This window comes from Parasteatoda tepidariorum, chromosome 4 (genome assembly GCF_982258835.1).
Source record: "Parasteatoda tepidariorum strain Cologne lab strain chromosome 4, Ptep-v5.0, whole genome shotgun sequence".
Lineage (NCBI taxonomy): Eukaryota > Metazoa > Arthropoda > Arachnida > Araneae > Theridiidae > Parasteatoda > Parasteatoda tepidariorum.
This window is the reverse complement of record NC_141758.1, coordinates 86029044-86052113: the sequence shown is the minus strand read 5'-3', so window position 1 is coordinate 86052113 and position 23070 is coordinate 86029044. Positions and strand designations below refer to the sequence as shown.

The window sequence follows — 23070 nt, the reverse complement described above, 5'->3', positions numbered from 1 at the left end:
TGCAAAATAACAATTAATTGAAGTTTATATGTATCTAATTTCAAATAAAAAAAAAAATTTCTCATGCATATCATTATTATTGGCATAATGCGCTTCATAAACTAAAAAAAACAGGATTTTCTATCTTTTTTAATTTTACGAACTTTTTATTTGCGTGACGGAATGACATTTTGGCAACCAAGCTTTTGGCATGCCGCTTAGAACTGGTAGTTTCTGCGAATTTTGCAGCTATTATTTTTCTGAACTATTTTATACTTTTAGTATAATGTGTAAGCAATGTAAAATGTGAATTTGGAAAATTAACTTCAGGTTGGCTAGCAGTTATTAACATCTATTTGCTGTGACGGAATGAAAAAAAGTTTAGTAGAAGAAAGCCTTCATTTAAAAAATGTTTTATTAATATGTAAATGATAAACAGAATGCAACAGATAAACAGGATTAATATTTATGTAAGAATTAGTAAAAATTTCAACAGTTTGAAAATTAGGTTGTCTCTGAAGAGGTTTTATATCTAACTTGCCAATGTCACATTTTATCTTCGTTCTCAGGAAATTTATGCATTATTAAGACATGTGACGGAATGACGTAAAAGAAGTTACTTTTATTTTATATATTAAACTTAAAATGTTTACATTTTGTTCTATATGCATATTTTTATCAAAACATTGCAAAAGAAAGATACATTTCTTTTATTTTATAAGTATTTTTCAAGAAAACAATTTGAGCACAAATGTGAACAATTCACTTGTCAGCCATGTGATTACTTTAGAATGCTGCCAGATTCAAAAAATTTAAAATTATCAAAAATGAAACGGCAATATGTAGACTTTGGCTATTTTTAAACATATTTTTAAAATTAAAATATGCAATTCATAAAAAAAAATTTCACTTAGAAGTTGACACTTCCGTGGAATTGCCCAGCACCCAAATTCAGTTTTCCAACTGAATGTTTTTAAAGGCATTATTTACAAGTTGCCCCGTTCTCCGCCTGGCTTTCGCAGTACCTAGCAATATGCCCAACTCTGCCACAATTATAACAGGGACCAATCCTTCTCTCATTATTCTAATACCTCTAAACGCTGCTGCCCCTCTTTCATTATTTCCCATATCTTATCTGGACAAATAGAATTATTATCTTCAATGGGTGGAACTTCTAAATGTTCATCAAGATTGGATTCTTTCTAACTTTGAATCGGTGTATATCAGAATGATTATTAAGAATTCGTTGAAAGATGACAAATACAAAATATCTTTGGGAGAACTAGAGCCCTCGATTTTGAGGAGATTCGACTTTAATGGAATAACAGTTGGACTATTGCTAGCGGAACTTTTATCTAACTCATCGCAAGAACTACTCAATAAGGTACTTTCATCTAAAACGCTAGATAGACTATCTTTATTCGTGGAATCAGCAAATAGCTTGCCTTCAGAATCGTCACTAACGTAACTTAAACTACATATTTTCATCAAATGCACTGGAATGGAAATCTGTTTCGATAATCTTCTCGCACTCGACAAGTGACGAGGCTGTTAAATTGTCTAAATTTTCACACTCAACAATATTCTTTTGTAAACTATCTTCGAGGTTATTATTCCCGATTTCACAACTGCTATTGAAATCTAAGGTTTGGTCATTTAGGCGATTCAGGCCATCTTTATTTTCTTCAGACAAAAACAAATCCTCGCTTTTGAAGAAGTCTATATCTTGTTTAATAGAATTTTTGTCCTTTGAACTTTGCTGCAATACAGAATCGTTTTCGAATTTGACAATCCTTGATTCAAAATTTTACTCAGAATCTGCTACAACACTATTTTTTAAATTTTCAATTCTTAAAAAATCTTTGTTTTCACTACCATGAGGCACATGAGTTTTCAACGCAGATGGGTAAAATTAAGTTACAGTGGGGTTGCTCATCGTTTATGTGTAAAGGTGAATCAAATAATAAGCAGTCGGACTCAGATGATTTCTCAGATCTTATTGGAGATGTAAAACTGCACGTATCAGAGACGGTGTTATCCATATCTGATGACGATGCAGACTACAAAGAGGACTTATTTTCTTCCTGTATTTTACACACACTGTTGGTATGCAGCTCATAGATAGATTTTGTTTTCTTCCTTCTTTTAAGCCAATAAATAGCAAGAAAAGTAAGAACCGTAGGAACCAAACATATTACTAATTTTCTTGTCATGATGATTCAACTCAAATGATTTCAAATGGAACACTAACCAGCATGGACATCGTTAAACATATTGAGATAAAATACTTTATTTCAAACAAGTTAATGTTTAATACAGTAATAGAAAGAGTTTTCTGCGCTAGTTAATTCCCACAGAGAGTACTGCCATAGTAAATCTAGTTAGATATTAATTTAAAAACTAATTAAAATTGAAACCAAGTAAATGCTCATTCCTTACTAATAGAATTAATTACTTAGGTTCTGTTATTCAGGATGGTAAGGTTTATCCGGATCAAAAGAAACGTAGAGGTTATCAAAAATGTTAAAACCAAAAAAAAAAAAAAAAAAAAAAAAAAAAAAAAAAAAAAAAAAAAATGATGTTCAATCATTTTTAGGCTGTATCGGGTACTATAGAAAATTTATTCCTAACATTGATCAAAAATCACTTCAGTTGACAGCCTTAACTAAAAATAACAAATTTAAATGGGACAACCGGGCAGAAACCAAGTTTTTAAATTTAAAAAAAATCTTAATCCTGTATTGGTTTTGCCTAACATGTCAAAATCTTTTTCTTTATATGCTGATGCCAGTAAGCATGCTATCGGATCAGTGTTAGCTCAACTGAATGAAGAATGATGAAGGTTTTCCCCACTCTGTAGCTTTTGGAAGCAGAAAGCTTAAACCCCCAGAGACAAGATATTCTGTAACCGAATGTGAAACCTTAGCAATAGCTAATTTCACTAATTACTTTAGACACTATTTACTGGGAAAGAAAAATTTTATATTTACATTGATCATTATCCTATTGCTAATACCTTGAAGTTGAAGGATTCTTTTTGTAGAATTACGTGATGGTCTTTGTCACAATTTCAATTTGAGGTAAAATATATACCAGGAAAAATTCGTGTCAGGGGTGTTTTACCGAATGTATCTGCTTCCCCCTTTTCATGGGCATGGGGATGATCAATCACAATACTCTCAACTAAGTCTAGGTTTTATTACCTACTAGATTGGCACTCTTTTTCGCCCCATTATATGCCAAATGATGATCGCCAAAGAGGTAAGTTTATAGGAAGGAATGGCTCTTTCGTAAAAAAACCCCGGTATATTTGCTTGTTGTCGTCTGCTGCCGAAGAACACGAAAATGTGTATATGATTCTCGAGAACTCTTATATTCTGAGGAAAAAAAGATCACAAGCTACGTTACTGAGACGTTTGCTTTATTAATGCATTTGCTGATAATTTCAATGGTTAAAACAAAAACTAAATCTCAAAACTTTCTTTTAAAGTTTGTATCGTGAGCCCTTTTTACTTTTTTTATTAATTTATTTTATAATTAATTTATTTTATTATATTTGGTTTTGTTTGTTTATTACCTTTAAAAAACAAGATTTTATTTCTAAAATGACATTAAGAAAGGTTATATCCTAAAAACAAGATATTACGCTGATCAAGGATCCTCTCCATCCGATTTGATTGATTTTTGTTTCTTGACACGAAAGTTTATTTTTTTATTTTAAGTAAAAACCATTCACTTTATAACTTCTTTGCAGACATCTTTGTTTCTGAAGAACTATAATTATTCTCCTGCTTCATTTTGTGCCGGTAAAGAGCTTCCTAACCCGAATTAGCACACGATATGAAATAAAGTATTCTATATTTTTTATTCGATTTATTTTTATACGATTCTAAATAGAAATATTATTTAATGTGCGTAAACATCTTGGCCTATCCATTAAAAAAAGCATCAAAAATAGACTTGTTAGAAATTATAACAATTTTAAGCAATATTAATTAAAAGCAATATTATTTGAATAATATTGCTTTTAAGCGTATTCAATGTCGCAGTTGATTATTGTTAGAAATATAAAATAATTACAAATTTTTTTTATCAGACTCTAATACTTTCACTTCAGATAACTCAAAAAGGAAATTGATTTAACTATGTTAAAATGGTGAAGGAGGAATTATGGAAAACTGATTTAATTATTCATAGTTGCAATTTAAAGTTTTCCACACATGAAAATCTTACTCTAAGTGTAATAGAAAGAACAATTTGTCTATTTAGAATAAAATATTATTCCTTATTAAAAATTAAAGAAAGCTGATATTTAATAAAAATAATTAATTTCTGCTAGTTTCTGACTGTAAGCAATCTGAACAATCAATAAAATAAAATTCTAATAAAAAATAATTAATTTCTGCTAGTTTCTGACTGTAAGCAATCTGAACAATCAATAAAATAAAATTCTCACGATATAATAAAATACCCAAAAGAGCTCAAAACGAATAGTCATGACTAGGACTGGGCGATATTAGAAATTATATATCGTGATGCATCGTCAGTTTTGCATCGCGATATAGTATTTTTGTATTTTGTATCGCGATATAGTATTATTTAATTTCATTTACTTGTAAGGCACAGAAAATTAGATTTCTATCAAAACTCCATACTCAAATTGATTTAAATCAATTTACAAATTTGAAGATATATATGTTTTGCTAAAAAAGATATTAAATAAATTGACTACAATGTACAAATCTTGCTTAAAATATTTATTGAAAAAATGTGTGTAGATACAATATTTGCACCTCTTTATCGTTTATAAGGTATAAGCAGTCTTAATTTAAGTTAGATACTTTACTAAGCTTTTAACTAGAAATCAAAGAAAGTTTAAAACGATAGGTTTATGAATTTATTCGGAAATCAATTAGTTTAAGTGAATTAAATTTTGGAAAAAAAAATTTTGCAGCTATAAAAAATTATTTTACTAAATGAGCCATAGCCAATTGAGCGAAATTGAAACTTCATATGAAATTTTTATTTTGAAATAAAAATATATCAACATTTCCGAATGTTTAAATGATAAAAGATTCTCTGTTTTTTCGAACATTACCCCCAGTTACCCTCTCTGTCGCTTTTTGAAACATCACTAATTTTTATGTACTATTATTATTTCACATAAATAATTAAGTTCGTTTGACTAGAGCAAGGTTCGAATTTTAAACTAAAAAGTAAACATAAGTTTTGTTATAATTTCTTAAAATTTTCGCTCCTTGAAAGATTTATCTGTTTAAAAATAAGAAGGGAATTTTATAAATATATCTAGTTAAAATTATTGAAAGAAAATTTAAAAAAAAAAGCTTGTCAAAAAATTCATTATACGCTTAAAACAAAGTGTTAAAAACTTTGTTTATTTTTAAAAAAAAGCGTTTTTTACAAATCAATGTTTCCTTGTACTATTTTGCATAAATAATTACATCATTATTAAGTTCGATCGTAATCTTCAAATTCTAAATGAAAAAGTTTGCTACATTTGCTACAAGTTTTGCTAAATTTTCTAAAAATGATCACGAAAATAACGAAAGATTTCTTAATTTAAAAATAAATCAAATTGAAATTTATCAATATATTTACCCAACAGTATAGAAAGAAAATTAAAAAAAATAAGTTCTTTAAAAAATATTTGTATGTTTAAAACAAAGTGCTAAATAAAGTTAAAAAAAAACGCTTTTAAAACACCATTTTTTTATTATTATTATTTCACATAAATAATTGAATCAAATTGAATAATGACCGAATTATGAACGAAAAACAAAGTAAAGTTTAATTTCTTAAAAATAAAAACAAAAGAATTGTGATATTTGATAATATATTTTAATTAACTAATAATATTAAAAGAAAATTTTTAAAAAAATTATCATTCTCTCTAATAAAGTGCTAAATGATTAAATTATATAAGTATAATATTTTATACATATGTTAGCATATTTAGTACTACTTACTTAAGCCTTCATAAAATAACCTTTGGATAAACGAATGTTATAATTCAATGCAATTTTTTTATTTCATTTAAAATGTTTTCGAGATATTTTAAAATGCGCATAAAGTTAAAGTACGTACAAGAGTCCAACCATATTTACGAGATAGCGATTACCTCCTTCTTTTAGGGATATCAAAAATCGAAATCCGTCAAAGAAAATGTATGTTCATTTAGAGAAAAAATGATTTTGTGCTTGGTTTAGAAACTTAAAATATCGTCTACCCTTATTAATTAGCAAATTTGAGTTCACCCTTCAACCGAGCCATTTAGGTTGAGTCTTAAAATATTAAGATCCGACTATTCGACCAAAAGTAATTCCGGGTGGTCCGTTTTATTATGCACTGCACATATGCATATTTATTTTTATATGTATTTAAATATAAATGTATTCTTAAAACTTAAAATAGACGAGCAGTTTTTTAAAAATAATTACCGTGATCTCCACTGGCTACGCTCATGACTAACACAACAGAATTTTTTAGATTTTTAAAGGACCGTTTGTATTGTTTGTGATTTTTTTCGGATGTGACAGAAATCCTCAAAACTCACTAATCACGTTGCCGCTCGCGTGTAAAAGTGCATCCAGTGAGGATGGCGTTGTACCGAATAGTAAGGATAATTTTAAGAATTTTAATTAAAGATAGATAAAATTCGTAAATTAATTTTCCTGCTGGGTGTGAATAATTAAACATTTAGTTTTAAAATCGTTATAATTAAAAATGCACATTAAGGACAAATTTTTTTAAACAAAATATAAGCCATGCAACCGTAAATTTGTTAAATTTATATATGTTATATTATATTTGTTAAATTATTTATATATATATATATATATATATATATATATATATATATATATATATATATATATATATATATATATATATATATATATATATATATATATATATATATATATATATATAATTTAGTCCGCGTAAGACTATCTACCTTGCTAATGAATTGCCCACAATCAATAAATGCTCTTCATTTTGTGTTTTGTTTTAACAAGGAAAAAAGATAAAATAACTTATAATTTATGTAAATATTTAACCATTGCTGCCTTTGTGAATGTCTTTTTTTTTTAAAGAAAGCAATCATATTTTGCGTTACACGTAAAGGGAAACCACGAAAATATCATTCAGATTGCTTGACGCTTAAAGAGTTCCTGCGAAATGCTCAGTAATCGTAACGAATTTTATGCAATAAATAATTTATTTAGCGTCTTTGACAGACAGCCAATTATTTCGGTGAATATAACGAGATGCTCTTCATATTTCTTTGTAATTTAAAATTCATCCCAAAAATCAAAGTAACGCACAATTTAAATATCGGCGTAAAACAATGTTTATAAAAGTTATAAAAAATAATTTATTTTAACCAAGATTAAGTTTAAATTAAAATAATCAAATTTTGCGTTACACGCAAAGGAAAACCGCGAAAATGTTCTTCGGATTGCTTGGCGGTAATAGGATTTCAACTAAATGTTCATCCTTATCTCAATGAAATAATTTTTATAAGCAACCATTTTTGATTATTATTTAGGCCTAGCCGTTGTGGCTCAGAAGATCAGGAGTCTCCTTGAGGTCAGGCTAACCGTGGGAGGTTTTCGTGGTTTTCCTCTCCATGTAACGCAAATGCTGGTTAGTTCCATCAAGAAGTCCTCCACGAAGGCAAATTTCTTTCAATACCTGAACCAGGACTATCCTTGTCTTCTGGATTGGATTTAAAATTGAATTTACGGAGTTGAACATCAGTAGGAGTAAACACAAAATTAGGTCAGCTGTTCGACGACGGTTATAAAATTATGAAACAGATAATGTATCAATTTATTGAATATAAACGAAAAGCTCTTCTTTTTAACTCAACCAGTAAAACAAAATAAGCTACAATTTAAGTATCGAAATACAATTATATACTCATGAAAGCTATAAAAACAAACTATTTTAAATAAAATTAAATTATCAAATTTTGCGTAACATGCTAAAGAAAACTACAAAAATGTTTTCAGATTGTTTTTATCGGTAATAGGCATTCCAGCCAAACATTCATTATCTAAAAGAAGTTATTTTTAAATAATCAAGTTTTTTTTCTTCCCATCCTTAATAGATGGTTTATCATCTTTGTGAGTATAAGGAAGCGTCATTATTTTTAATTCAACCCAGAAATCAAAATTACTCATAAGTTACTTGGAGTACAATCATAATCATTAAGGTTATAAGAATAACTTATATCAATTAAGACTAAATAAAAATAATCAAATTTTGCGTTACATGCAAGGAAAATCCACAAAAAAGTGCTTTAGATTCCTGAACGGTAATAAGATTCTAGCTAAATGTTCTTTATCGCAATGAAATTATTTTTTTAACCATTAATTTTTTTGATCATCCTTGACAGACAAATTGTCATCTTAATGAATGTTGTGAGACACTTTTCTTATATTTTTAACTTTTAACACGACCCAAAAATCAAAATAATTTTCAGTTTAAGTATCAGAGTAACATAAAAGCTATTGTAGTAACCTATGTATTATGACCTATATATAACCTATATATTAACCTATATATAATAGGATTTCTTCTCAATGTTTATTATAGCAATGAAATTATTTTTTAATAATCAATATTTTTTTATCATCCTGGATATATAGTCTATTATCTTAGTAAATGTTGTGAAATGCTCTTCTTATTTTTGTACTTTTTTCACTTTTTTGTACAACGCAGATAACAAAATAACTTGCAATTGAAATAGAGGAGTAAAATCACATTTTGAAAGACTTTTTGAATGAAAATAATTAGAATTTCCATTAAGCATAAATGAAAACCAGAAAAACGCTTTTTACAAACTAATTGAACTCTAACAGATAATAATGAGACTATATATCAGCAATTATTATCATTTTCCAATTTCTTGTGCTTTATATGAAATTTAATGTTTTGGGCAGCTCAGATTGCTCACTAAAATGTTCATTATTTTATTTTTTTAATTTATTTTTTGTAAGTACATAAATTGTGTTTTTTTTATTTCAAGTATTTGAATTTTAGAATGATATAAAGAATTAAATTTTAAGAACATATTAGTTTCTTTTTTTTTAATTTTAAAGTTTACAAATTATAAATCTTTCAAAAATTCGAGATGAAATTTGCGAATTTTCCTATTTTTCTGCAAAGAGACAGAATGTTATGAATTAATATTAATCATTACAACTTATAAAAAAAGGATTAAATTACAATAAAGAAGCACCATAGCTCACTCGAGGGAGTGGATATCGAGTAAAACTAGTTACTAGATCAGCAGTGCTGTGAATACTAGTCACAACTGATCTAGTATTTCGGTTTTTGTTTTCGATTTGTCGAGCATGCGCAGCTAATTCGTGTGTAAGAGGGAAGGTGTAGTTTACAAACATATCACTGGCGAGATTTTTGACTTCATATTGTTATGCCAAAAATCAATCTTATGTTAACCCCTGTACTTGTTTTCGATGTCAGTATACCTACCTCAGGAGTTCCTTTCATTCTGTAGGGGTGGGGGTAAAGACCACAGGTGGTATGTTCGGTGAAACACCCCTAGAACCATAAATAATATTAAATTGTATTGAATACATGTTTATGCCTCCTTTTTTATTACCTTTCTAAAAAGAGGTGCAAAAGGTTTTCTTTCAATGCTATTTTATTTTAAACTGCAGTACAATCTCTGGGGAGTGACCACTCTCAGTTCTACAGTAAAGGGTCGTTAATGGAGATTGGTCGTTCCTAGTGTTTACTTTCATTCATTTCAAAATGATATCGAAGATACATACGATTTTTTGCGAGCACTTTAATTTTAGCCAGTGTTATTATCTTGGTGCGGAAATTCCACTTATGTGAGCCTCATGAAAAAAGGATTAATGAATAAAATTTAGTATCAATAAAAAAGACCTTTAATTATGTGTGAAACAAATTTAATAATCATGAATTATAAAATTTAAATAAATAAACAATTATGTTTTTATAGTTTGCATTCAATTTTACATCATAAAAATTTTTTTGCTTTAAAATGAAAGCTGTTTGTTTGCTTCGGATGCTTAGTTTTTTCTAAAATGACTTTTTTTTAAAATTTAGGTTTTAACTCTAAAAACAAATTTTCGTCTTTAGTGCTCTCTGACTTTTGTCACTTTCTTTCAAAACTATTATTATATGTGAGATACAAATATTTTGAATACATTTAAATCTACTTATTTATTTTGTTATTATTTTTTCGTGTTTCCATATTTGACCTCTTCCTCATTTTGTGCAGAGGTTTGCACTGTCGCTGGAGGAGATTTTGATGGTCTCTGCAAAAGTTTTCTTAAATACAAAGTCTATGGAAAAAAAATCCGGGCCTCAAAAAAAGTGGTTGCAAATAAAGAAGGTCAACTTTCCTGGTGGTTTCACTGTATATATATAATTCTAAATAAAATAAAATTGCATTGAATACATGTTCGCACCTTTAGTTCAATAAATGCAATTGTTACTACTATAAATGAAAAAACGTTTTTCTAGAAGGAGATACAGTGGAAAATAAAAAAAAAAAATATCACCAAGAATTGAAGGAACTAACTATGAACCGGAAGTAACTAATCTTTAAAACTAGCTTATCTAAATGGTTTAAAGAGTGGACTGCAAATATGCTAATTATTTAAAGCTAAATTAAGTTACAAAAACAGAAAAAAATACCTACTTTTTCTGTAAATACATGACTTTTTTTCGGCGGATTCGGATTTTTGATATTAATTATTCTTTTGACTCGCCTTTAGTTTATTGGAGGAAAAAACAAAAACTTATGATGAATAATTTATTATATTTTCATTTTCATGAAAAGAAGTATGATTTTTCAAAAGTAAAAGCTATAAAAGTCTTTACAGTAATCAAAAAAGGCGCAAACAATAAGATGTTGGTTACCAAACAATTTATTCCTTGACATTCTAGACTGATATGAAAACTAAACACCAATTTTTTACAATCTCTTACATAACACAAATACTCAAATTGAAATTTTATTCTACTGTTAAAATAGATTCTAAATTATTGTATTAACATTTTTAATACAGAACTTTCATGCTTTGATTTTTTACAAATTATTTCTTTTTAGACATTCTACAAATATAAAAATGCCTCTTCTATCAATTAAATTCTCTGGTTTTAATTTGGGCTTCTTTCTTTTTTTATTTATAAATATGATAATGTAATGTTAAAATAAATGCGATGTTATAAAAAAAGTGAATCAAAAATTTACAAAAAAAAGTTAAACCGAAACAATAAGCATACTATGTCATTTAACATCATATTTATTTTCAAAGAATTAATTATAACTCTTTGACTATAAATGTCATTACGTCACATCCAGCTTTTAACTTAGACAAAAATTAATTGTTGTAACAAGTATTGTCATTATTAGACTCTGAATTTAAATGACAAGTTCCAGTTTCGAAAATTTGCTGACTCTATTTCCTTGCAACTCGAAACTACAACTCATTCATCAAATATTGCCATTGGCAGATTCTGAATTCATATTATATCTTTCTGTTAGGCCAATTTAAAAATTTAATTTATACTCGGATTTCATTATCACAAACTCTATGTTAGCAATAAATATTTAACATTTTCAAATCAATTTGATTAATAAAATATTATTAATTGTAAACACAAGAGATAGACTTTACAACATTGTCTTCATATTATTTTAATACTAATGCAAAAATAATACAAACTTAGCTGCTTAATGTACACCAGTAGCATAATATAGAAGTTTATTATGTAATATAAGTAGATTATTATTTATTTATTTAATGCAGGAAAGCCTAACCAAACTTATGCAACATTCTTACGAGATACATTGGAGTATTTGGATTTTAATTTACAAAAACAGTTTAATTATACTATAAATACACTATAATTAGACTTTATAACCTGAGGAGACATCGTGGTAAAATTATTGAATATTTTATTGTATATACCAAGTGCGACTTAAAGGTTAAATAAAAATATGTTTATGCGTTGAACATCAGAACAAAATTTTTTTATCATCACTTAATAGGTCGAAATCATGTACAAATTATAAAGAAGTAATTACATCTGATTTAAACATTTGTTTAACGTCCTTCTAAAGGAGTTTTAAGACTACGACATCTTAAAAACCACTACTTGAAAAGTTTTAAGTTTAATTTATTTTCTACCATTTGAGCTTGATTTCCTACTTATTAATATGATTTTAAAACTTTTTCTTTTGAACCTAAATTTATCGTAGTCAGATTGACAAAGAAATAGCCATTTTTTTCAGTTTGTAGATAACTCGCTCTATAAATGATTTTAAAATGAACTACTTTCTGGTGACATTGTTTCTCCGATTCCTGATAAACAACTTTAAATTTTACAGATAGTAAAAAGGTTACTATCATATACATCTTTTAAACGAGTTTCAGCATTTTTATTTAAAAATTAGCAAGTTCCTGATAAGCTGTAGAGCAGCATAATGATAGGAACTGTATTTAAGGTTAACAAGCAATTTCATTCTCTAAAACTTTAATATAGTGTTTGATGTTTCAAAGGTAGCCTTGTTTACGAAAAACGTTTGAGTAATTCAGCAATTTCTTTATGCTCAAATTTATCAGCATACCTTGAGGGACTCCAATCAAATATGTCTCTTGCATCGGCACTGAATCCACTATCCAATAGAAGCTTCACGATATTCAGGTACCCATATGCTGCAGCTAAGTGAAGCACTGTTCTTCCGAATTTATCTCTAGCATTAGTAAATTAGAATTTCTAGAATTAGTATCTTTCTCTACGCATCGCTCTAATAGCTGTAATACTTTATTTCTGTCATTGTTTAAAACTGCAATGTGTACTTTACATTCATTTTCATACCTAAGAGCTCTCCAGCACAACAACGAATTCTGCAGATTATCACAGGCTGTGCAGATTATTTTTAATCTCAGATTAGTACAAAATAATGAGAAAAAAATAATTAAGACTTCTTTTTAAAAAAAATTAATTTCTAAGCAATTTTATCAAAACTAGAAATAATGAAATTGGGAGAATGTTGCACAGAACAAAAAAGTGAAGATTTTATATCTGTTAGTTGATTACAGACTGAATAAGATTTATTTCACCTGATTCTAGTGTCATTGTTCGCTCAATATAAGTTTAGGTTATATAAAGTTTTTACAGCAATAATCTATGGTTGACTGAATTGGAGTCACAGACAAATTTGGATTTATGTAGATAGTGTTGAAGATTTACTCCATTGAGTTAAGTTCTGCTACTTTGCCAAATAACTTCTTGACTCTTCCCTGGATAAGTTTTCGTCGGTTTTCGGAGGGAATAGTTGGAATATGCTGGAGGAATGAGAAAATTACTTAAGCTATCAGGAGCTATGACGTAATCGAATGTTGCCGACTTTCGAAAGCTAAATAAAATTAAACAGGTGTCAACAGGGCAAAATTAAAAGTGCCATGATTATACAGATTAGGTTTGAAATTAGGAAAATTTTCCTAGTACAGTGAATTAAAGTTTTTGTTCTTAGCAAATTATTGTCAAGGTTTTTCTAAACGCATCATTTTTGCATAATTTAACCTGATAATTCTCTGCATTCAGAGATTCAAAGAGTTAAAGGTTACTAGATTTTCTACCGATTCCTCTCTTAACTCAGAGATATGTTCCAAAATGTGTAATTTGCGTTAACATCTGCGCCTCTTGAAGTTAAAAACTCGACTAACTCCTTATTTCTTCTGATAGCAGAGGAAAGAGGTGTTCCACCATCTTTAATTTTTGTTACGATATCAACTTTCTGTGATACTAGAAGGTCGACTATCTGCTTATTTTCTGCAATAGCCATGAACAGAGCTGTTTTTCCAAATCTGTCTTTGGCGTTTACGTCAGCACCTAATGAAATCAAAAGTTCGATTACCAGTTTATTAGCAAAGAACAGAGGTGTTCTACCATCTCTATTTTTAGCCTCTATGTCAGAACCGTGCGATATTAAAAGCTTGGAAATCTTCATACTTATCTTAACAGCTTCGTGCAAAAATGTGTTCTCAAAGTAATCTTTTACTTTAATATCTGCTCCTTTTGCTATTAGCATCTCAACTATTTCAACTCTTTTAGCTGAGAATAGAGGTGTTCTACCATCCCCATCTTTAGCTTCAATATCAGCACCGTGTGATAACAAAACTTCTACAATCTCCTTTTTTTCTGAAACAGCTTCGTGTAGAGGTGTTTTCCCAGATTTACATTGAGCGTTAACATCAGCACCTTGTGCAATTAGAACTGTAACTATCTCATTGCTTCTTTTAAGGTGCAGAGCCATATTTACATCTAGCGTTAACATCAGCACCTTGTGCAATTACCCCCCAGGGGCACACTCTTGTGTGACGGGCGTGGCCCACCCGGGGCCCCGAGCTGGACCTGAGCATTTTTCCATTTCTCTCTTGCGACGGTCCTGTTTTGAGTTTCCGACTTTTCATCAAATACTATATTGACCTAGTGAACGAATTTCATTTCATTCCATTCAAAAACACTGTATATTATTTACAGACTATAGATCTTCAGATTTCTGTATGTTTTCTACTGTTTTTGTCGGCTTTCCTGATTTATGATGTTTCACCTATTTATTTTAAGTAACCAATTTTCCCCTAAAGTAAACAGACTAACAACGTTAGCTTTTGCTGACCAGCACGTTTGCCGTGTGCTGCGTCTCGTAAGGTGGAAAGGGGGAGCCTGGAGCTACCTGTCTGCTCTCTCATACGAGTGTGGCGCCCAAGGGGGCATTTTCATCTCGGAGTTGGTCGACTGCGTACTCTTTGGCCCCTGCTTCACTGTAGACGAGTGGAAGGAGGTCAGGTCCCCCTCCCTTTCAATCGGCAGGCAGGGCATGCATAGCACCCTGCTAGGAACTACGTGCTGCATCAGGAGAGTGCCCTTGAACTCTGATAGTTTTGGCGGATCCACGCTCCCCTGTTGTAGTGCTATACCTGGAGCTACCCTGAACAGAACACCGAGGCTGAGCTTTTCAGAGCCGGTGCTTCTTTTCCCCTTGTTGGGCTCGATGGTGGGCGTGAGAGTGTTCAGATGAACGTTTCTATGAGCTATGGTGTCACCCAAAGATTCTGCACACAGTTTCGCAAATACATCTAAATTTGATCTATCCAAATGTCCCAACTACGACGCAGCAAAATCCAGATTTCTAGTTCTTAATTCTAAAGACAAAAAACTTAGTACTGTTTCACCATTTATTATTCAAAAATTCTTAGAATCCCAAATCGGAAACCCTAAAAATGTTCGTCAATTGCCGTCAGGTGATTTACTAGTTGAAACCAATTCTAATAAGCAAACCATGTCACTTCTACAATCACGTAAAATAGATAATATATCTATAACTGTTACTCCTCATAATACCCTCAACATATCAAAAGGTGTCATTACAGTTCAATCATTACAATATCTCCCAATCAGCGAGATTATTGAAGGTCTTTCTGATCAATCAGTTGTTGATGCACGCCATATAACCATTAAGAGAGGCAAAGATATAATTACTACTCAACATTTAATATTAACTTTCGATTCCGCCACTCTACCAACTGACATTAAAGTAGGCTATATTAATTGCAAAGTACGACCATATGTTCCTAACCCTCTTCGATGCTTTAAGTGTCAGAAGTTTGGCCATTCGACTAATCACTGCAGGGGTAAAGAAACTTGTTCTCGCTGCAGTGAATTTGGACATACATTTCAAACTTGCACCCGGCCTGAAAAATGTACCAACTGTTCAGAACCTCACTCCGCCAACTCCCGACTCTGTCAAAAATGGAAAACGGAAAAACAAATCATCAACATCAAAGTTAATCAAAATCTGACATACACTGAAGCTAAAGCTAAGTTCTTAAGTTCACAACCAAGACCTAATATTTCATATTCTTCAGCATTATCCAATAGTAAACCGAAGATATCCATAGGTATTCAGTATGACGCAGCTGATACCGAACCAAATAATACAAATTTCAAAAGACTATTGCCTAAACCAACTGCAAGCTCAACTAATAAGGAGCAATCTCAACCACCCTCAAAAACACAAAACCCTGTAAAATCTGTTATCTCTCGTACAACACCTTCACAAACCTCTACAGAAAAACAAAAATATCTGAAACTGACTCCACAATTGGTAAATGTCTTACAACAAAAACTTACCCAATCACCACTAGTGACTAAACACAAATATGTACCAAAGAGCAGACAAAATAAATTTAATAAGAACAGGCAAAAACAAACAAAAGAAAAAGAACAAGAATATTCACAATCTGATGCAATGAGCACAGACGAAAACACCGCCGATGAAATTTCAGATACACAAATGCAAACCGATAAAGGGTTGGAAACACCGCCCAATCTCTGTCCAAAAAATACAAAATCCAAAAATCGGAAGCAATAAATGGCTAAATTAATATCTTGGAATTGTAGGAGCTACAACAATAATAAACCTGACATTATAGATATAATTAATAAGTTTTCTCCATGTTGCATTTGCTTACAGGAAACATCACCAAAACCCATTCATAAAACTAAAATTCATGGATATCACGTCAGCAGGAAGGATAATATAGACAATAGTAGAGCTTCAGGTGGAGTCATGATATTGACTTCCTGTATGTATCTCTCCAGTATGGTTTCACTAAATACTTCTTTGCAGGCAGTGGCTGTCCGCCTTAGTATCCAATTTTTATTGACTGTATGCTGCATATATCTTCCACCTCGAGATGATGTATCAGAAGCAGATCTTGACGAACTAATTGCCCAACTCCCAGAACCTTTCATAATAATAGGGGATTTTAATGGCCATAATCCCATCTGGGGTAGTTCGGACATAAATAATAGAGGAAACTTAATTGAAAAACTTATCAATAATCATTTACTCAGTCTTCTCAATTCAGGTGAGAATACTTATTTTCACGCCCCTTCACAATCTTATCATGCCATAGATTTAGCAATTTGCAGCTCATCTCAGTATCCATATTGGTCTTTTTTGGTTCATGATAACATTTTCAATAGTGATCACTTCCCCTTAATGCTAACTCATACAGGCAGCAGTAACTTTCAAAATTCCCGCACGCCACGACTTAAAATAGACACTATGAATTGGAACAAATTTAAATCGACTGTAAATATAACTGAAAACTTTATAAACCAAGCCAATATAAATGATGCAGTGGAACATATCACATCGAATATACTTAAAGCAGCGAAACACTGCACAAAGATGACATCAACTAAACTGCCAAAACATCCGAAACCTTGGTGGAATCAAAACTGTTTTCAAGCACAGAAAGAACAAAAAAAGCAATGGCAAACCTTTCGTAGACACCCAACCACAGATAATCTGATTGCATTTAAAAAAGCTCGGTCCATAGCCCGGAGAGTTCAAAGAAATGCTCAAAAAACCTCGTGGAAAAATTATGTCTCTTTAATAAACAGTAATACACCCTCAACTGAAATCTGGAACAAAATTAAAAGTATATCCGGTAAATATTGTGAACATAACATACCTATTCTCAAAGTTAATAACACACATATATCACACACTCCTGATATTGCAAATGCTCTTGCTGCTGCTTTCTCTGAAATCTCAAGTGCTTCAAATTACAAAGAACCCTTCGCCACATTTAAGAAAAATATCGAAAGAATTAAATTGAGGCCAAAAGACGACATAGATTATAATTATAACCGGCCATTTACAATAAACGACCTCCAATATGTTCTAAAAAACACCCGTCCTTCAACACCTGGACCAGATGAAATTCATTATTCAATGTTACAAAACCTGCCGGTTAGAGCTTTAGTGCTTCTACTTCAATTATATAATCGTATCTGGACAGAAAGAGTTTTTCCACAGACCTGGTCAACAGCATATGTTATCCCTATTTTAAAACCTGGTAAGAATTCCGAAGACACCACACTTGAATCGCGAAATCAATTATCTCCTTATCAAAGTGGTTTTCGCAAGGGCCGCAGTACCACTGATAATTTACTGAAACTTGAAACCGACATCCGTCAATGCTTTCTCAAAAATCAACACTTGGTTTCTATATTCTTTGATATGGAAAAAGCATATGACAGGACGTGGCGTTATGGAATCTTGCGAGATTTAATCAATTGTGACATTGGCGGTAATTTATTTTATTTTATAAAAAACTTTTTATCAAACAGGACATTTAGAGTTAAAATTAGTTCAACTTTATCAGATGTTTTTTCCCAGGAGCGTTCCTCAGGGAAGCATTTTAAGTGTGACACTTTTCATTTTGAAAATAAACGAAATTTTAAATCAACTTCCCCCGACTGTCTATGGCGAGCTATTTGTCGACGATTTTAGAATTTCATGCCGATCTGGCAATATGTCTCTCATTGAACGACAACTACAAATAGCTGTGAATAAAATTTTAAAATGGGCAAATGAAAACGGTTTTACATTTTCCCCACAAAAAACTCATTGTGTTCATTTCTGTCGTAAACGTGGTATGCATCTTCATCCTGAGATAACTCTGAATAATAACGTGATTCCTGTTTTAGCAGAAACCAAGTATCTAGGCATGATCTTCGATGAAAAGCTTACATTCAAACCACACATATTTTATATTAAAAGAAAATGCTCTCAAACACTTAACATTCTTAAGGTCCTCACAAACTGCTCATGGGGGGCTGATATGGACGCAATGCTAAAAATATACCGGTCCGTAATCCGTTCCAAACTTGACTATGGTATTTCTGTATACTCATCAGCCCGCCAATCTGTATTAAAATATCTCGATACCATCCATCATCAAGGATTAAGAATTTCATCGGGTGCATTCAGGACTTCACCAGTTGAGAGTCTTTATGTTTTATGTTCTGAACCTTCTCTGCATTTTCGTCGTTACAAGTTATCTCTGGACTATTATTTTAAAATAAAAGTGAATCCACTTCATCCACTCTACTCTTGTGTTTGCCATCCGCAACTTGTTACTCACTTCTCTTCACGTCCATCTTACATTCCTTCATTTGGAATTAGAACCACCAACATTTTATGTGAGCTTAACGTTTTAAATTTTGAGGTTTTTACTAGCACAGACGCTATCCCACCATGGGTTGATCTTACAACTTGTGTTTTAAACGTTTTTAATAATTTGAAAAAATCCGAGACGAGCCCAACAATTTTTAGCCAAATGTTTTACGAACATCGTCATCAATATATGGATTTTACACCTGTTTATACAAATGGATCGAAACATGATAACCATGTTGGTTGTGGTGTTGTTTACGAAAGCTCTAATATTTCTGAAAATTTTTTTCACGAAACTTCAATTCTCACTGCAGAATGCTATGCTATTTTGCTAGCACTTAATTTTATTTCAAACCAAACAAAAAATAAATGGATAATTTATACTGATTCTCGTAGCTTTATATCTAGTGTTCCTTACGTCGGAAAAAATCCCATAATTCAAAAAATACAAAGCCACTTTATGAAAATGCAAGTCCGAGGGTTCAGCATATATTTTTGTTGGATACCGTCACATGTCGGCATTCTTGGAAATGACCGTGCTGATATCATAGCTAAAACTACTCATAACTTAAGCAGGCCAACACAATTGACTTGCTTAGACCTGAAACACATTTGTAAAACTTCAGTTCATCAGGCCTGGAAAAATCATTGGAATGCGCAAAATAATAATAAATTATATGAAATTTACCCTAATCTTGATAATTGTAAGACATTAACTGTTGATCGCAAAATCCAGACTATTATAAATAGACTACGTATCGGTCATACTCGTTTCACTCATATGCATTTACTGAAAGCCGAACGTGCACCCAGCTGTACTCTATGTCAAGTTAACATTTCAATTAAACACATATTAACTGACTGCAGACGATTCAAATATTTGAGGAAGAAACTTTTTGGCAGATTTTATCCCCATCTTTCATCCCTACTTAGTGACCCTATACATCACAATCTCATCAAGTTCATCAAAACAATAAAACTGTATTCATTGATATAAGTAAAAGTGCAATTTTTTTTACCTAGTGACTGGCGCAGTATAGCCACTTCTGGCTCTTGTGCCATTAAACTTTAACCAACCAACCAACCAACCAACCTTGTGCAATTAAAAATTCAACCACCTCCTTGCTATTAGCTGAGAACAGGGGTGTTTTATTTATGAAGCCTTTAGCTTCGATATCAGCTCCGTGTGATATTAAAACATCGACAATCCCCTTACTTTTCTGAACAGCTTTGTGTAACGGTGTATCTCCTAAGCTGTTTCTAGCGTTAACATTAGCACCTCGCGAAATTAAAAATTCAACTATCTCTTTAGTTTCAGCAAAGAATATTGGCATTTCACCGTTGTATTTTCTTTTTGCTTCTATATCAGCGCCATGTGATAATAAAATCTCGACAATGTCTTTACTTTTCGTAACAGCTTCATGCAGAAGAGTATTTCCTAATTTATTTGTACCGTTAATGTTTTCACTTTGGGAAATTAGATACTCAACTACATCCTTACTCTTAGCTGAGAACAAAGGTGTTTCATCCCACGAGCCTTTAACTTCAATGTCTGCCCCGCTTTTTATTAAGAGCTCAGCAATAGCCTTATTTACAGCATAATGAAGAGGAGTCTGTTTCTTATAATCGAATGCATTTATTAAATATTTCTTCCTATTTATGAGAGTATTTAGAACATTTAATAGCCCTTTTTCTGCTGCACTGTGAAACAAAGTTTTCGATGGGGCTTCAGCATTATAATTACACTATCTAGCCATTAATGACCGGACACTGTGAAGCTCGGCGGTGGAGGAATTATGATGTGGTCCTGTTTCTCATGGTTTGGCCTTGGACCCTTGGTGTTAGTGCGTGGAACCCTGAATGCAGAAGGGTGTAGAGACATCCTGGACTATTCAGCACTTCCCACCCTGTGGCAACAGTTCGGTAATGACCCGTTTGTGTTTCAACACGATAACGCTGCCATTCATAAAGCACATGCTATCACGGACTGGTTTGATGAAAGGGGGGTGTAAGAGCTTGACTGGCCATCCCAAAGTCCCGATATCAATCCAATTGAGCATCTCTGGGATTAGTTGGAGCGCCGGTTGAGGGCCAGACCCACAACGCCCCAAAACCACCACTCAACTCTTCGCCATGTTACAGGTATCCAACAACTAGTGGATAGCCTTCCTAGAAGGGTTAAAGCTGTGATTCGGGCGCGTGGCAGCCCTACGCCCTACTGACTTGATACTAGCACCTCATGTATCTGAAATGAGGGGTGTCCGGTCATCAATAGCCAGATACTGTATCAAGTCGTTTCATTGCTTCATACATGTCATCAGGATTTGAGCCATGTTTTAGAAGCAAATCGACAATTTTCCAGTGACCCCTTTTGTCAGCATATCTTAGAGGCCTCCAACCAAGAAACTGGTCTTCAACCTCGACAGTAAAATTATGATCCAGTAAAGCCAATGTCATCTCAAAGTATCCATAAGCCGCAGTTAAGTGAATTGCTGTTCTTCCTACTGTATAGCATTAACAAAGTCTGTAGAATCTGACAATAATTGTTTAACTTTTTCTTCATCATTGTTTAAAACAGCAATATGCACCTCATTGTTATCTCCATCGCAAGCTACCATGTAATCGAAGAAAGTATTGGTTAGATCATGTCCTTTTCCATAAATATGATCACAAAAATATTTTTTTTATTTTGTCTCGTTCTACATTTTTGGATAAAAACAGTGCGGCAAAATATTCAGAGAAACTGTAATGAATGAAAATTGGCTTTGAAATGGCAGTGTGACTAATGAAGCCAGAGTTTTCTTTTCCTTCAACTACTTGTTCCTTATAAATTTTGATTTCTCTCAACTCCCTTTCGTCAAGAAATTGAATTAAATCATTTTCCCAGAAAAGTGTACTTAAAGCTAATAACGAATATTTCTTCATGAAAGAGGAGTAAAGTGTTTCATACTCTGAACCTGATTTCGTTAGATCCAATATCTGCTTTTCTGAAAGATGTCTTTTGTACTTGTTTTCTACAAAGGTTTCATATAGGCTCATTAGATTTAACTTTTTTGAAAAAATTGAATCCTTTTGGGTTAGATGCGTAAGAGAGATTTTAAATTCTTCTTGAAATAATTCTGCCAGCATTTTTGTTTGCAATGGTACTCCTGTTAACTCTCTATTCTTATCAGAAATAGGTTGCAACACACAGTCAAGTAATCTGCTGGCATAAGCCACAATTTTCTCTTTATAGGTTTTTCCCAGAATCAAATATCTTTCAATAAACATCACCTAATCTTTTCTAGATAGGGGCCTTAGGTTATACGATAGAACACTTAATATGTCTTCTAATTTATGTTTCATGTGTGGACGAGTAGTTATCCAGAGTTTCTCTACTTTTGAATGCTTCAAAGCTTTTAGCAGTTCAGCAATCTTTTCCTTGTATCTAGGAACAATCTCGTCAAATCCATCAAACAATAAAGCGATTTTACCTAAAGTATGCAGCCTCTGCTTAAATATTTCTTTTTCCAGTGATGTGTTCAGACCAGCTATGTCAACCATAAATTTAAGCATTCCTTCATTTTTATCACTAAATGTTGCATTAGCTAGTTTTTCCGTATAATCATTCAAATTAATTCCTACAACCCACAAGGAACTATCAAGTTTTTTTTATCTTAAGTGCTAGTTTAGTCATTACTGTGGATTTACCTGCCCCAGATACTGCATTTATAATTGCAATATTTCCTGCTACTTCACCTTCAGAAACTTTGTCTCGGTCTATATACTCACGCAAACTTGATAGATTTCCGCGCGATTTCTGCCACATATATACTCTTTCTACTTCTTTCAACCAATGAATATTATGATTTTCAAATTCACTGCACAATTTATTAAAACTTTCACCTGTTTCAGAAATAAGCACGATATCTTGATCTTGTTTCAGCTCAGATGTTTTAATTTTATCATTATATGTAGTATAAATTCCGAATTCCGTTTCGATTTCTTTTTTAATAAATGAATGATGATTAAAAGTTCGATCA

General features: G+C 31.6%; 1 protein-coding gene across 1 annotated transcript; it reads right to left on the bottom strand.

Moving 5' to 3' along the window:
• Window positions 1-9515: 9515 nt before the first annotated feature.
• Window positions 9516-14367, bottom strand: LOC122271631 (uncharacterized). Its single transcript, XM_087162262.1, has 3 exons — window positions 13740-14367; window positions 12638-12763; window positions 9516-9570 (listed from the first exon to the last, which is right to left on the bottom strand). The coding sequence occupies exons 1-3, from the start codon at window positions 14348-14350 to the stop codon at window positions 9516-9518; spliced, it is 792 nt and encodes a 263-aa protein (XP_087018388.1). The 5' UTR covers window positions 14351-14367.
• Window positions 14368-23070: the final 8703 nt, after the last annotated feature.